Genomic DNA, 16,610 nt, shown 5'->3' on the forward strand with positions numbered 1-16,610 from the left:
TGTGCTGATTTCTAACGTTAATATTTAAAAAAATCCTTTGCCAATTTAAATTATATAATATGCTACACTCAGTCAAGTATCAATAACTCGATAGCCGAATTATAGTTAAATATTATCGAATAACATAAATCTTGTTTAAATGTTGCTATGGTAATATATTTTATTTGGCAATTTGCCAGTAAGATGTTCAAACACGAACTTTGTATGAAACCTGTCCGGATATTTCCGTGCGCAATGCTCATAAGACTGGGAATTTATACGACTTAAGTATTTATAAAATTAGTAGGTCACTTGTTTATAGATTATTTAGAAATATGCCCTCATAATGTTGATGTATAAATATCTTTAGGTTTAGAAGATGAAATCAACCTTGAAGAGGAATTGGACAACCTTGAGAAGACGATTCTCCAAGCTATTGAAAGAGAAAAGTCCAACCAAGGCATCATCGATGATTTCCGTCACAAATGTCAGGAGATCCACGATTGGTTCGATGCTGTACTCAAGAAGATGTGCCTCGCTGACAAAGGATCCGGTCTCCCTTGTCCTCAGAAGCTCAGCGCTTTGAAGGAATTGTCGAATGAGTTTGGACAAGCTGGGAAAGATAAAGTGGACAATATTAAGAACGTTGGCTCACAAGTTATAAACATTGTTAGTAACTTGGAGTCTCAGCAAGTTGAGGAACAAGTAAGTATCCAATAAAATGTAAAACTTAAACATTTCTAACCACATCAAAAACACTTCTTGCGATATCCAATTTGTAGTATTTTAGAATTGATTAATTCGCTTGTTTCAGATGAAGTCGGTAGAGAGAAGATACAATGACATCGCTAAACGAATTCAACGCAAACTCCAGATGCTCGAAATCACTTACAAAGCCATTGATGGTACAAAGAGCGAGGTCAATGCTCAAAACGAGTGGCTTCAAAAGGAAATCGACAATATTGTGCATCCAGAGCCACTCGGCTACGAAAGTAAATCAGTAAAGGAAAGACAAAAGAAGATTGCAAATCTACTAAAAGAAACTGATGGCAAGAAAACAGTTATCGACTCTTTGGAGAAGAAGGTCAGCAACATTCAATCCGAACTTGAACCTTCTGAACAGATGCAATTGGAATCTGAGTTATCCGAATTGGCTTCGAAGCAAAAACAACTTGCCTCACTGATTAAACAAGAAATCGAAAGATTGAGTGGATGCGCTGAAATCAGAAAGAAGTTGGAAAATGACATTGAAAAGGCAAAGAATTGGCTTAAATCTAAATTAGCCGATATCAAGAAGCTTGGTGGTCCAGTACCGCTAGAAGTTGGAAAGGTTGAAAAAGAAATTGCCGTACACAAGAAACATCAAAGTGAACTGTCAGATTTCCACAATGATACTCTTTCTGAAGTTATTCGCCAAGGAAATGCTGTGTCCAAAGACTGCTCCCCTGAAGATCGTACGAAACTGCAAGCTATCTTAGAAGGACTAAATAAACAATATACATCAGCCAAAGTAGACATTGACAAAAAGCTAGCGGCATTGAATAAACTATTGCAAGGCAGAAATGAATTTGAAAGTGATGTAGCGAAGTGTCAGAGCTGGCTGAATGAGGCAGAAGTTGCCGCCACTCCTGAACTTCGTACAACCAGTCTGCAACTCTTGGAAGAACAGCTTGCGAAGTTTGAAAAGCTTAGCAAAGAAGCTGAGGATGTGGAGAAAAATATTACCAAAATCAAGGATAAATCTAAGGATATCATGGAAACATTATCAGACTCAAATAAATTACAACTTAAAGAACAAGTAAACGTCCTTTCTGATAAATTCGCTAGAATCAACGCTATCATAAACGACAAGAAGAACATTTTAATTAAGCACATCAAGGAGTACAAAGACGCTGCAGCTAAGATCGCTGCGGCTCTGGAATTCTTGAACGAAATACAGAACAAACTTAAAGCTCTTAACAAACCTATTGGCAGCAAAGTTGAGGATGTCCAACCAGTTATCCAGGCCTACGAATCCATTCTCGCCGACTTGAAAAAGAATAAGGCAATGCTTAATGAATTACAAGGAGGAAACCTTCATGACCTTCAAGATATTCTAACTCAGCAGGACGACCTGGTCACTACGATCGAAGATCAAATTTCTAGACTCAAACAGCTTCTGCTACTTCGCGAACAGTTCTTTGCTCTCGTGAAAGAAATTGAGGAGTTTATAACTAAATACACAGATGTGACCGCAGAAATCGAAAGGTCTAACGATACTTTGGAAGACAAAATCAAACGCTACGACGATATTATTGTAAAGATACAAGGATGCGAAGCTCTGTTAGCTACCGCCACAGACAAGGGTCAGCAGATTGCTGCCGAAGGAACTGTCATTGATAGAAACAATATCACTGAACTTTTGCAATCACTAAAACAACAACTTCTAACATTGCGAAGACTTGTAGAATCAAAGAGACAGGAACACGAGAGAGCTGCTGCCGAACATAAGAAACTTGCAGCAGATCTATCTGAAGTATTACAATGGCTGCATGACAACGAAGCTGCGGTACATTCACGTCCGCTGTTAAACAGAGATGTCGCCAGTGTTGATAAGAAACTAGTCGAGCACGCTGCATTAGTAAAGAACGTACAGACTTATTTGGATAAATTTACAAAGATCTCTGATATTATAAAGAATGACGACGGTGTGCCGGGATCGCTTCTCGAAATGGTATCAGAAGGCAACTCCTTGAAGACATCCCTTCCCGAGGAATTAGCAAACAGGGAGAAACATCTCAAAGACAACAAGAAATATAGACAACAGTACATACAAATGGTCGAGAAATTAAACATTTGGGTGAACGAAGCCGGAATAAGATTGGATATGGGCAAAAACGGCACGGACTTTGAGAATATCGAATCTGACTTAGAAGAACATAAATCATTCTTTAACACATCGGAACCAGAAATGAAAGATCTCGTCGGAAAGAAGATGCAAGACGTCGTTGACAAGATCTGGCCGTCACTAACTGCTTCCGAGCAGGAGGAACTATCGAAGGACCATCAGAAGCACAACCAGCTGCTTAAAAACACTTTGAACTCTGCTAAATCGCGACAGGCTCAGTTGGAACAGGATCTGGAGATCTGGAAGGACTTCTGCCAGCTGGTGGAGAAGATCAAGTCTATATTGGACAAGAATGACATCGAAGACGAGCTGATCACCACTGTGGATGCCCTGCGTTTGTACCTGGAGAAACTCAACCATGCCAAGAATGATTTAGAGGTAAGTTTCTTTATCTTGTCTTATTTTATAGCACTTAATAATAAAACTGTACAATTTTCTAAGTACGCGTTGAAAAATTACAAAAGTGTAAACAAGTATCCATTGTCATTTATGCGTTGCTTTTTCTCCGGCGACTGACCGTCCAATTGTTTGCAGTTTACTTTGAATATTAATTAAGTGTTTATAAATTTAAATAACTTCATTGTATTCATAATACAAAACAAATATCTTGAATGTTTTTTTGCACCAATTTAACCCAAATCCAGAGTCTTACTATCATACTTATTGGTAATCATAATCAACGTTTAATAAAAAACAAGAATTAATTTTTGATGACACATTGTCGTTATCTAGAAGTTATAGTATCTTTCACAATCGTAATTGTTATCGAATATCTCGGTAAAAGTGTAAATAATTTCGTTTCTGTGAATTGTTTGTTACTTTTACCTTAAAAAGTAACTTTACTTTTTCTACGTCTTACTAATATATATTTTTTCCTATAAAAATAACTAATAATATCTTTTGTGTCTTGTGTCGTGGAGATAATTTGCAAATACATACGTATGTATAAAGTCCACGCGTGGGCGAGGGAATGGCGCCTGCCCATCGCCGCTCGTTGCCTAGCAACCGACCATTTTGTTCATTTTGCCCGCTTTCTATTCACTAGGGTTATTGATCCCTTCGAGGTTAGTTTTACCAACATGTAGGGTAAAACTGGGATATTCCGATTTTTGATTTTAATGTAAAATATATTAATTTTGATGTTGCTTATATGGGCCTAAATCTAGTTAATAATGTTAAATTTAAAGATGTTGATAATTAGATCTACAAAATGTTTTCCGAGACTATTATAAAGAGGAAAGATTTTATTGTTTATTTCCATTGGCTCCTAAACTATTGAACAGATTAGAAAAATTCTTTTTCTGTTGGAAACCTACACTATCTCTAGGTGAAAAAGCCATGTAGTACTTATTGTATATAATATAAGGCTAACATTCAACAAATTAAAACAAGTATAGATTTCTTTTCTTTTATTATACTAAATATAAATTTCCTGCTCCCTGTAAAACTTGTCACCCTACACTTTGACCTATTGTTGTCTGTTTAAGGTGATATCGAGTTTCCGATTTAGTTTAGTTTCTACAGCATTCAATTGCAATTTCTAAACCTTAAATGTAAATCATTTAGATGTTGAAATTCATTCTTAAACTTACACAGCTCCAATAATAATTTAAAAGTACACAACAAGAAAGAAAAAATTAAAAATCGAGATAAAATCTTATCACGTGATAAAGCGTTTATGTTTGTCTCTTTTATATGTACACATCTGTACTATTACACTGTAAAGGTATTGCTATTGCCATCTCTTACATTCTCTTTGAAAAAACTGACACATTTTTGTACGGATGTTTAGATATTGGAAACTGCGATAACAGAAGGGACATCTATGATCTTACTGGCTGTCGCATTTTACCCCGAACACGCAAAAAAAAAACTTAGTAGCCTGTCCGCTTCCAGATTATGTTCTACATTTATGTCAAATTTAATCGAGAACCTTCTAACATACATCCATCCACTCAAACATTTGCATTTATAATATTAGTAAGATTATTAAGACTAGCTTTTGCCTGCGACTTCCTTTTTAATCTAAAATATTTTACCACAAACTGTTACAATATCTTGCTAAATCAAAATAAAATTTCGATATAGTTTTCGACCTAACATTGCGAACGTCAAATGACAGATGACATTAAATGGATAGGAGATAAAAGTCCTCGACTGCATTTGAACAGTTTTTGTACAGTACTGGAAACAGTTTTATCTCGGCTATCGGATCAATGAGGGAGAAAGCGCGTTGCTACTTCTATAAATAAATCACTATTATTATTACTTTCTAACGTTGTCACTGCGACTACACAGATTATACATAAGTAGAGTTGGCAATTGTCCGTTATTTAAACACATTAACACTCAAGTAAGCTTCTAGTTATCCGTTGTCTAAGACAACGTCTTCGTATACTAACTATTCGTCTCTTTAACACTCAACAGCAGCCCAAAGCAGCAATATTTTCATTCATTTTATTTTCTAGAATTTTCTCGCGACTTATCCGAGTAGAGTTAAAAAAAACTTTATACGAGGATGCGTTTGTCCAGACTATGTTCTACATCTGTGCGAAATTCCATCGAACTCTGTTAAACCGTTTTGGAGATTTGTAATGTTACGAAGAAAATCCGACACTGTGCCGGAGTACTGGTACAACACTAATTAAAATGTTGACGTTTATGTCCCCTCACTAATCATTCTGACACTTGACTTGGTAATGAAAGCTCGGCATTCGCGCCAAAGGATTCTAATGAATAATGTCTAAAAGTAATAACAAACATCCAACTATCCAAATCAATAAATTGCGAGATACTTATTAGAAATATATTTTTCAATTAAAGTTTAACATATGTATAGGTTCTTGACGGTTTCTATTATTTCTTGACATTGAATTTGCAAGGTTTTCTTTGCAAATCAAATTACAGGATGTATTCTTCTACTTGTGGTCGTATGCCGCAGTTTTATCCGATACCTTACGACGTGATCGGAAACATGAAACTGATATAAAAATAAATACAGAAGTCATATGTATTGTGTGACGAAGGACCATAATCGTCATACATTGTGAAACATTGTATGACTAACAATAAGCACATGGTGGACGATCAAATTTGTTTGACCAAGATCTTTATATCAAACGAGGGCAAGTGCCTAAATTTGACAAAAATCTGTCAGCTTTGGCCCAACGGTTGACGCAGCCATTGTCGGACTTAGCAGAGTCCGGGGTATAGTGCTAAAGGCCGTCATAGAAATAGTAATTGTTGTTTTTTCTTGTATTATTTTCCAAGTAGGTTGTTTTGGGCATATATATGTTCAAAAAAACGAAAGTCCCTAAAATTAGAGAGAAAAAAAAATTGTCAAACAAAATTTGACAAAGTATTAAACGTACATTTGATAAGGAATAATTTAAATTTGCTATTATTTGTAAGTCTTCATTCTTACAAAGTAAATTATATAAAAATTGCGAGTAATTCCGCCGTTGTGCGCTAGTCCGCGGAACAATCAACAGTTGCGTTTCCCCTAAAGGATGATGTCATGCCGGCGAGTCAAGGCCCCACTGGCAGCCAGTCTGCATTCGAACACACAGCAATGAAAACCGTACGAAGCAAAATTAACTATAATCGTATCGTTTTTATACACAAGTGCAGTATCCACGTGCCTACTTAAGTCTTATTTAATTAACTTTTTAATTGTATCTTTTTTTTTTATTGTTTTTATAAATAAATAAACATTCCGCGTAAAAGGAAGGTAAGTGTAACGCCGGCAAGCGAAATAATTATAGTTGGTGTTAATTTAGACATTTTTTAAATGTTATTTGATTTAGTGAAGTGTTTGTGTTTAATTTATTTCGTATCTACTTTTTTATTGTGAAATATTGTACATTTTACATGTTATAAAGCGTTTAAAGATAAAATTTAGGATATCAGTTTTGTTTGATAAAATAAATTGTTTTATTTTATAATTTGACAACCTTATCAATATTGAAGTTTAACCTTGATCTAGAGTTAGTTGGGTTAAAAACCAAAATATAACAGAATAAAATAGTGTTTATATTGTAATGAACTTCACAATCTTATTAATATTATAAAAGCGAATGTTTGTTAGAAGGTATCTCCAAAACGGCTGCATAGATCTTACTGAAATTTGGCATAGATGTAGAGCATAGCCTTTAAGAACTTATAAGTAACTTATTAAGTTTTTTTTTAATTTCCGCGCGATCGTAAATCGATATAACCGTACAGTTGACATGTTTCAAATTTAATTTATCTTTCAACTGTTATTATGTTTTCCTCATTAACTGTATGCTTAATATATATTAAAAACTTAAACAAAACACGTACAAAGTTCCTTATAATCTTGTATTCACCTGCTGTAATTGACCCAATACTTAATTTAGAAAAGCTGTAATAAAATCTGATACATCTTAAACAATGAATAATTAACTATTGTTTGTTGGACAAAGTATTATGCCGGTGTTCATTACTGTTTCCATTGACGAAACAGCTATACAAAAACACAGTGTTGTCGCAATTTTTTCAATCAGAATGAGAGGGATGACACGATGTTTTTTGTAGGGAAAATATACGGTAACATTACAAGGCCAGAGTTTATAAATAGCCACCATTGTGGGAGCTAATGTAAAAGTGAGACGGGTCCTTTTACAACATGACTCTATATGCCAATCTCTATATCTCCTTCATTGTTATGTAGTACTGTTATTTATTTATGTTACATTCAAGGATCTTGAAATAATCGCGTGAGACTAAATAGTATAAGATTCGGATAATCACAAAACAAAAAATGATTATTCTAAAAAAACTATAATATATAGATGCTATCGCGTACTTTTATTTAGAAAAATTTAAAGAGCTACAATTTGTTCATACATTATTTTTATGTTGGTCCTATAGTTTAGCCTAAACGAAGAAAGTCCTTAATTTTCGTAACGCATGAATCTATTTGATTTCTAGTCAGTTCAGAAATTAATTAAAAATCGGTGCTCTAGATGCGGAGTTATGTGTAAATAAAAAAAGACGAATTGTAAAGTTAATTCATGAAGGGGATATTCGGTTTATATTTCATCCAGTTAAATTAATCTTAGTTTAAATAAAACATCTCTGAATGTGAAAGTTAACACTATTGTTACAAATGCATCGTCATTATCGTAATGATTTTAGAAAGTATTTTTGAACCATTTTTAAAAGCGTTTAACAGTTATTTGATTTTTGTTGATGTCACATGAATTTGCACTTTACACTGCAACGTTGATTGACTTTCAGTAGCAATTGCATTGGTGTTAATGAAATCAACAATGCGCAAATTGCAAAGCAATATTTGCACGCAATCATGAATGAATTATTACGTGTGAATATACATTACTAACTGTTGCCCGCGTCTCCTTCCGTGATTAATATATAATACTTAATAATTAGCCTATGTGTTCTTCCAGAATATGTTCTACACGTGTACCTTCAAACATACATCCATCCATCGAAACTTTCGCATTTATATTAGTAAGATTAAAAATTATTAGGCATTCAATTTTGTTGTTGTCAGAGAGTTGGATGCATCGAAACAGTTTTAACAAATTTATGTCTATATATCATTTATGTCTATGTTAAGAGCGTACACCTTCCTTAAAGGCCGGCAACGAATCTGCGGTTCCTCTGGCGTTGCGGATGTCCATGGGCGTCGCATCAAATAATATTAGGCGATTCGTTGCTCCTTTGCCCCCTTCTCCTATAAAAAAACAACAATAAATATTTCATAACTTCCATTACCAGGAAACGTAATTTTCTGATAACATTTTTGTGATCGTGACTGTACGAATTAGCGAAATTCTTTACTACAGCGTCATCTTAACAACATAAATCAAGTAAATTAATGCTCACTGCGTCTAATTCAACGGACTTGTCATTTTACAACGTTGTTCCAAAAAATATCTAGTAGGTTAATACAGAGTAAAGAATGTTAACTTTTTGTTTACTACTTATGTGTATAATTTGATGGTTAGTCGGGCACGCAATTTAATATAAGATTCAAACTTAATGGCGAATTGTACCTACAAACATATGTCTTCACTAAAGGTGCAAAGATAGTATTCACGTCATCATCAGCCATATACGTTCCCATTGAGGGGCTCGAAGTCACTGGATCATGGTTAACCACAATTAACCAGTACGACTTCATACATATCTTTGAATTTCTTAGCAGATATGTGCGTCATGATTATTTCCTTCACCGTAAGAGAAAATTGTGGTGTACGTCTCGTGCGATATTGCGAGCCGCTATAAAGTTTGATGGGCACTATACATTGTACAGTCATAAACATTAGTGCAAGCACCGAACGTTGCCGAAACGAGGCCCGACTAAAAATATAGTCAATGAGGTAACGCCGTACGTCAAGGTCATGATTCAATGTCGGATGTCGGTCGCATCAAGTTGATGTTTTCCTCCGTCTATAACTTTGTGTAGGTAACGTTAACAAAACTATAGTACTTTTATATTAATTTCAATTGTATTTTATGAATACTATCTTACTTCTTACTAATATTATAAATGCGAATGTTTAGATGGATGGATGGAACTTAGTATTTTTTTAATACCACGCGGATGAAGTCGCGGGCGATAGCTAGTGATATATTTTACTTGTATTTGTTAAGTTGCATACTCCAAGTTTAATTTTGTTATGAAATGTTTTAGAGTATAATAATAAGATAAACAATTTCACGTGGTTCTCGTTAAATTTGAAATTCCTAGATCTAGTAATTTAGGTTGTAGAGTGTTAGCCAGATTTTCTTGTAATAATATAGATTAGAGATTTTCCAGACATCGCAAAAAATGGTTATTAAGAGTTATAGAGAAAGCTAGGAACAAGCTCTGTGAAAGGAAAGCCTGTCCAGTTTCTAAAGTCGTGTAATGTGCTGAATTTAAGTGTGCAAAATTTCACATCCAGTGCGCTGTTATCACCTTATCATAGCAGTCATCGTGAGGTTGATAACATTGTAAACAGTCGACGGAATGCAAGACCGCTCTTGATTACGGTTTCATATTAAAAGATATTGTACTTAATGCGTTTAATGGCGCCATTTTACAGTTTTATGTTTATAAGTGTTCACAATTCGTAGTGTTTTAGTTTGATTTCGTTAAGGTTTATTTCATTAAATTTTTTAGAGAACTGTCGAACTCAGAGTGGTTATTTAAGCAGTCCGTTAGTGTATAAATTTAGTGGCATTTAGGAGTAGGCACTACTAAGGAACTGCTCAAATGACTACTAAATATTTAATATAAAGACACGACTGAGTCCGGTAAATAAACCCATAATGCTGCTGTTTGTACTAATACAGTTTTACTTATGTTAGTAGTAATGTGTGATTGTATTTCTTTGTATGTAAAGAACCAGCAGCCGCTGCTGGAGGTGGTGCGCGAGCGGGCGCGCGAGCTGAGCGGCGGCGCGGACGCGGCCAGCGGTGAGCGGGTCGACCACAAGACCAGGGACCTCGCTGACCGGTGGAACCTCGCCTGTGAAGGTACACATAGCTACAGTAAAAGAAAAAGAGTATGAGAGAGATAGAATGAATCATAGGGGGTTCTTCACCTATATTAAATTCAAACATTATGGTGGTTCATATTTAGCTAAAAATCATATTCCCAAATAGCGCGAAGCCGAGTGACGCCAAATAGAAGTCTTGACTCTAGCGTGAGTTGCATTGTTGTATTTGAGTGTAACGGTACATTTCCTTCTCACTAGGTTTAGCGAAGCGAGCGGCAACAGCTGACAGTCAGTTGCAGCGCTGGACGCAGCTGCTGGACACACAGCGGAGCCTGGCTGCAGCTGTCACCGCGGCCTCGGACCGCCTGCGACAGCTGGACGCTAGCCCCAGCACACGTCGACGCGCGCTCGACACACGACATGCTTTGCAGGTTTGTTGAACTAATGAGATGTTACCCCACTCAGAATTAAAAGATCACAGCAGTGACAAAGTGCAATATACTAAGTATACGCTAAGAGGCGCTCTTAAATGCCAGTTAGCAACTGGCTGGAAGTATCTGTACTGAGGGTCTAAATCGGTGACCAATTAAAATATTTTGTGTGTTAGTTCCCATTGGACTGATCGATCCGATCGATAGAATCGGTAAACAGAATCAGTCGTATAAACGGGAAAATCTCATAGGCCTATTGATTGGTACGTCGATCGGCTCAACGGGAAATAAGTCTTGGGAGTGTAAAGATTGGTATTTGGTATATTAAGCTAAGATTCTGTATTTGTTTTTGTACTCAATGTTTTTGTATTAAACTAAAGTTCTTTGTATTGTTAGTTTTTATCGTTGAACAAAACATAGAAGCATTTTCTCGAAGTAGGTCTATTGTAAAGGTATTCAAAAGTTTTGAAATAGTCTAGAATACAGAGCGCGGTAACCAAACAATATCGGCTCGGTGCGCGGCCGGCGAACGGGACCTTTAAAGGAAAGTTCTAGACAGGTTTTACTGAGTGAACTCACGAGCCTTGTACAGACCTCGTAATATGTGCCAACTGTATTCCCAAGTTAATAAAACAAGTTTAATCTATGTTTCAGTATATGAAATTAATACTAACTCAGATTTTTCCTTCCAAAATGTAAAGTATTAAAGGCACAAAAAACAGTTTGTTCATTGCGTGTTTAGATTAAAAATAAACTTTAGAATCTTACTCACATATTAGTTTTTTTTTATATGAACTATCCCTTTTTGCATCAGCTTCCGACCCTTGTTGAATGTGAACAAAGGTCGCTTCCGATAAGGGAAGTTGATACGATAGTATTATTACAAGGTATTATTTTCTCTAACATCTGGCACTGATTCAAGATAATGTTTTTGTTTAGGAGCTGCAAGCGGACGTATCAGGTCTTGAAGAGAGTCGGGACGATCTCCTGGAGCACGCAGACTTTGTGCTGAACATCCTCAGACCGCACTCGAAGCAGGCCGCAGAAGACACCGAGAAATCTGTGAAGGAGACTGCGGAGGCTTATGAGAAGTGAGTTTGTGTGGCTATTAGTGTGTGATTTTAGTTTAGAAGTTAAATTTTGAAATTATTTTTATGTATAAAATGCCAGAGATTCCCAAACTTTTCTTTAAACTCTTTTAAAAATGTTATTGCTTTCGGGGAACCTCTTGCTCATTTATTTCCAAGCATCGTATAAGCCCGTTCAGTCTTCTGTGGGCATGAATCATTTTGGGAACCGAAGCTAGAGTATATTTTATAGCTATTATTGTTTATTTTTTTTATTTAGCTAACAAGGTAAGTTTTGATATAGGTACATTTTTTATTGTGGGATCGCAAACCGTTATTTCATTGATAAAGTAAAATTTATTTGCACAACTCCAAATTAATATCGTGAATCAAATATTATTGAAGGATTCGAGCGTCTGTAAACAATCGTGTAGACGTCGTGTTCAAATTGTACAAGATGTACGTTGTTTTTATTATTCTCCTCAATAGAGCCCGTAAGACTAGAATTTGCTTATTTCTTAGTTGTTGATACTGTTTAAATTACTTACTTACTCCGCTGGCGCATCGACCCAAACTGGGTCTTGGCCTCCGACACAAGAGATCGCCAAAGTCGCCTGTCTTGCGCCTTCTCCTGCCAGTCCTGTTTAAATTAATGTTATAAAAATTTTAGACTAATCACCAATGTTCTTCGTTTTTAAAACGTATTTTAAATTATGTTAACAACTTTTCATAACCTATAAGTTTGACAACAAAACGTAAAAGATTTTTAAATAAGTAAAAGAATGATAAATAAGAAATTCCTATTTAAAAATTAACAACTAACGGAAACATTTTTCAGCGTTTTTGTACAACTTTGAAACAGTTAAGTTAGCTTTTTGCACTTCACAGATAATAAATATATTTTTTATTAAATAACTACCTGTAGCCGGCGACTACGTCCGCGCGGAATTAAAAAAAAAATAATAGCCATGTGTTCTTCCAAACTATGTTCTACATCTATGCCAAATATTAGCGAGATTCATACCGCCGTTCTGGAGATACCATCAAACAAACATCCATCCAAACATTCACATTCATAATAATAGTAAAAGTTTAACATGAACTTTAGGGAGGATTTTTTTCTATTAATTTAAAGTCCGGAAACCTCAAAGTTTTACAGTTGGCAAATTATCAACTATTCACACTTCTACTGCTTTTCATAATAACTATTCCATGAATTTAACTGTCATTTTAATTACAAGGCAATAAGGTATGTTTTAGCTTGATTTTGATTCTTCACCGTCGGTTACATCTGGCGTCAATCTTTCTGGTATTATCTTGGCACAAAACTATGTTTTTATATATTTGTAAGAAGATATAGTATTGTTTGTACATCCGGCATATAATTTTTTACATAAATCTTGGCATAGTTGTGGTGATAGGTTGAAAATTTGTTGACAAGTAATGTCAAAATAATGTTTTTATAGTCATGTGTATACTAAAGTTAGGTTACGATCTGCAGTTTCTCTGGTGTTGCGTTTGTCTATGGCCGTCAGTATTCAGTTCCGAGCCACTGCTCACAACCGATATTTACGCTAACGAGAATATCTGCGACTCGCCGCGGTAAATATAGACAACCTGAATCATACGCACAAAAAATAATAATAGATTGCTATAGGACTGGGTGTGACCCATTTATTTAGTAATGTAGGCGTAATCCACTATGTTACCGTGGGTTTCCGAGGCCGAAATCCTTGTATAAAACATATCGTTAGCCCTGTCTTTTATCTATAACAAAACAGAGAGAAAGATATGTTTTAATCGGGGATTTTGACCTCAGAAACCTACCGTTCGTGATATAAATTCTTTCTCTATCTTCCCAATCATTGGTGTCTTTTCAAAAAGACATTTGTACAAAAACTCATTGATATTGTCGTCCCATACACATGTTTTGATACAATTTTTTCAATGGTGAAAACTCGCTTTAAAAACAACAACAACATTCATTGTAACCTTCACTTAACAGAATTTGTTGACAGTATTACAGTTGATTTATTCGTAACACTTTGGCTTGTCTATGCCATTTGTCTTTTAAAGTACTTCTGCGCCTAGACTATTGCAGTCTGCGCCGCATTGCAGCTTCCAAACATTATGTAGACCAGACAGACACACAGACATATACTTAAGTCTACAGACGACGTAGTAGCGCGGTTAGTTTGACTGATTGAAATTAAACCTTACCACTTTGTAATAAGGTGCAATATAATTTAGTTCTTGTCATTATAATGTCGTTGTAATTTGAATTTTACGCAGTTGAAATAAGTAGCTGTTTTATTTGAAGCTTACGCGGTTTAAATCGACTGTGGACATTTATGGACACGGTCAAGGTCGAGTGGTCATCGTCGTTAACTACAATGAATAAACGTGATCAGAAAAAAAAACAAAGTTATAAAGTAAAAGTTGCCAGTAATCACTGTAATTGCCGTAAACATAGATAGAAATAAAATCTATGATTAATAGATAGATTTTTATAATTTACTAAACTAGATGTGACTTGACTTAATAAGTAGCCTATGTGTTCTTCCAGACTATATTCTACATCTGCGTCATATTTCATCGTAACCTATGCAGCCGTTCTAGAGTCATTTTCTAACTAACATCTATCCATCGAACCATGCATCCATCCAAACAAGCGCATTTATAATATTAAGATACGATTTTGTCTAACGGAATGACACATATGTCACATATATCCAGTGGAAGCATTAGTGAAAATAAAAATGGTATTTTAGTTTACTTAGCTTGAATTATACATGGGGTTGTCTCCTGGCTCGCCTTCCCGATAGTTATGTTAATATTAGTCTTACGACCTTCGAATTATCTAGAAGCTATGACGTCATCAGATGACATTTTTTTTTAACTATTATGTCATCATTCGTCTCATTATTTTATAAGATAATTCTGTTGAGGTGATGTCATGCCCTCAAGTTCACGTGCTTCGAATTTTTATATTCATGTGACCTTATTTCCTATGTGTTAAGGTTGAAAATACAGGCAGCTGTCGATGTTATTTTTGCAACAAGATACGTGATTCCTATTCCTACTTGTTTTAGGACGGAGTACTTTAGTGTTGGGTGATTTTATTTTTGTGGCCATGATTGCATGGACGATTTCGTCGATGCCTTGTTATTTTACGGCTACATTAACTATTTCTGTTGCAATTGTTCCCATTATTTTTTCCTTAGAATTGTGTTGCGATGTTAGCTATCATGTTACTTGGCTTAACTTATTTATGCAATTGTTACTTTCTGTCAAATATATTTCGATTCGTGTCTTTTGTACAGAATAATCTTACTTCTTACTAATATTATAAATGCGAATGTTTAGATGGATGGACAAACAAACATTCATGTTTGTAGGTATCTCCAGAATGGCTGAACGGATCTCGATGAAATTTGGCATACATATACAACATAGTCTGGAAGAACACATAGGCTACTAATTATGTTTTTTTATTTCCGAGCAGACGTAGTCGTGGGCGATCGCTAGATGTTGAGTTGAGGTTAAAGACGAAAACACAAAGGGAAGGAAATGAAATTTAAATACTATTCAAATAAGTTACGAGGAAGAGGGTTCTTGTAACTAGGGTTGTCAACATTGACTTTATTTCAAATTATATAGATAGGATTTCTCATATATTCAGAGTATACTTAATTTTTTTACTTACTTCTTATACTTATTTTAGTCATAGTTACGTTATGACTGACTTCAATTTAACCTTGAGAATTTCTTAACATTCGTTTTATTCTTCTTTACTTATTTTTAACTTAAATTGTCCACATCTTATATTATACGGTTAAAAGCGTTAGAATTTAAAAAGTTAATTAATTAATTGAAACAATAGAACATATCGATAGAACAAGATAAGTCGGTACATCACTAATATTGCAACGTCTCCCCACGTAATGCCCCAGGGACAAACCCAACCGCCACTATTTCTGCACCCCTATATCAATCGATAGTGTAAACGATAAACAAAACACGCAAATATCGTGTGATTCACCCTGACTTTAATCCCGTCCAGTACTTACTGAATACATACTCAGTCCCACATAATTGTGCTTAATTGAATAAGTTAATTATAGTCTTCTTGTACATATTATCCCGTTAAAGTAAAACGTTTCATACTAACATGAATAAATTAAAATAACTGGAATGTATTATTAATGTAGGATTTGTATTAATTAGTACAAGATTCTTCTATACTCAGACTTCTTTCTGCATATTTGTGATGGTACTACAGCACGTTACGAAGTAAACATAAGATTAAGTTTATTGCGAAATGTTTTGCGCCTCAGATTATCAAAGACAATTTAAATAGATTCCGTCCGTCTCGGGTTAAACTGGAATGCCATACGCTGCGCCATAATATACGCGAAAAAATGTGCTCCCTTATTCATAATAGGGCTTACTTTCAATCGATCCCACTTCCAGACGAAGTGGGAGAGTCCGCGCAATCGTTATATAGTCGAACCGACTACGACGGTGCGCCGTACCGGCCGGCTCGCGCATGCGTACTGCGCAGTTAATGGGTCACGGCCCTGCAGCGCGGCTCAACTGCACAGACGTATTGAGAACTTACACCGTGTTAGCAAAACGCGCTTCGGCGAGGAGCTTCTCGCCGGGAATGCAATGTGCAGTAAAATCATAAACGTTTCGGCAAACACGCTCGCCAGCCGTCGCCGGTCGCGTCGTAGGACCGGTCCCGGCGTCGGCCGCTAAAGGAACATCT

The 16,610-nt window shown here is 35.6% G+C and overlaps 1 protein-coding gene across 7 annotated transcripts in view; it reads left to right on the plus strand.

Moving 5' to 3' along the window:
• Window positions 1-16,610, plus strand: part of Msp300 (Muscle-specific protein 300 kDa) — a 134,789-nt gene that overhangs the window by 70,724 nt on the left and 47,455 nt on the right. For all 7 annotated transcript variants that reach the window (XM_013320259.1, XM_013320286.1, XM_013320244.1 and 4 more), the window contains 5 exons: window positions 350-684; window positions 794-3,244; window positions 10,246-10,378; window positions 10,600-10,772; window positions 11,712-11,863. In XM_013320259.1, the coding sequence (XP_013175713.1) occupies window positions 350-684; window positions 794-3,244; window positions 10,246-10,378; window positions 10,600-10,772; window positions 11,712-11,863 (3,244 nt within the window). The remainder of the gene's footprint in view (window positions 1-349; window positions 685-793; window positions 3,245-10,245; window positions 10,379-10,599; window positions 10,773-11,711; window positions 11,864-16,610) is intronic.

Source organism: Papilio xuthus, unplaced genomic scaffold, assembly GCF_000836235.2.
Source record: "Papilio xuthus unplaced genomic scaffold, Pxut_1.1 DF828952.1, whole genome shotgun sequence".
Classification (NCBI taxonomy): Eukaryota; Metazoa; Arthropoda; class Insecta; order Lepidoptera; family Papilionidae; genus Papilio; species Papilio xuthus.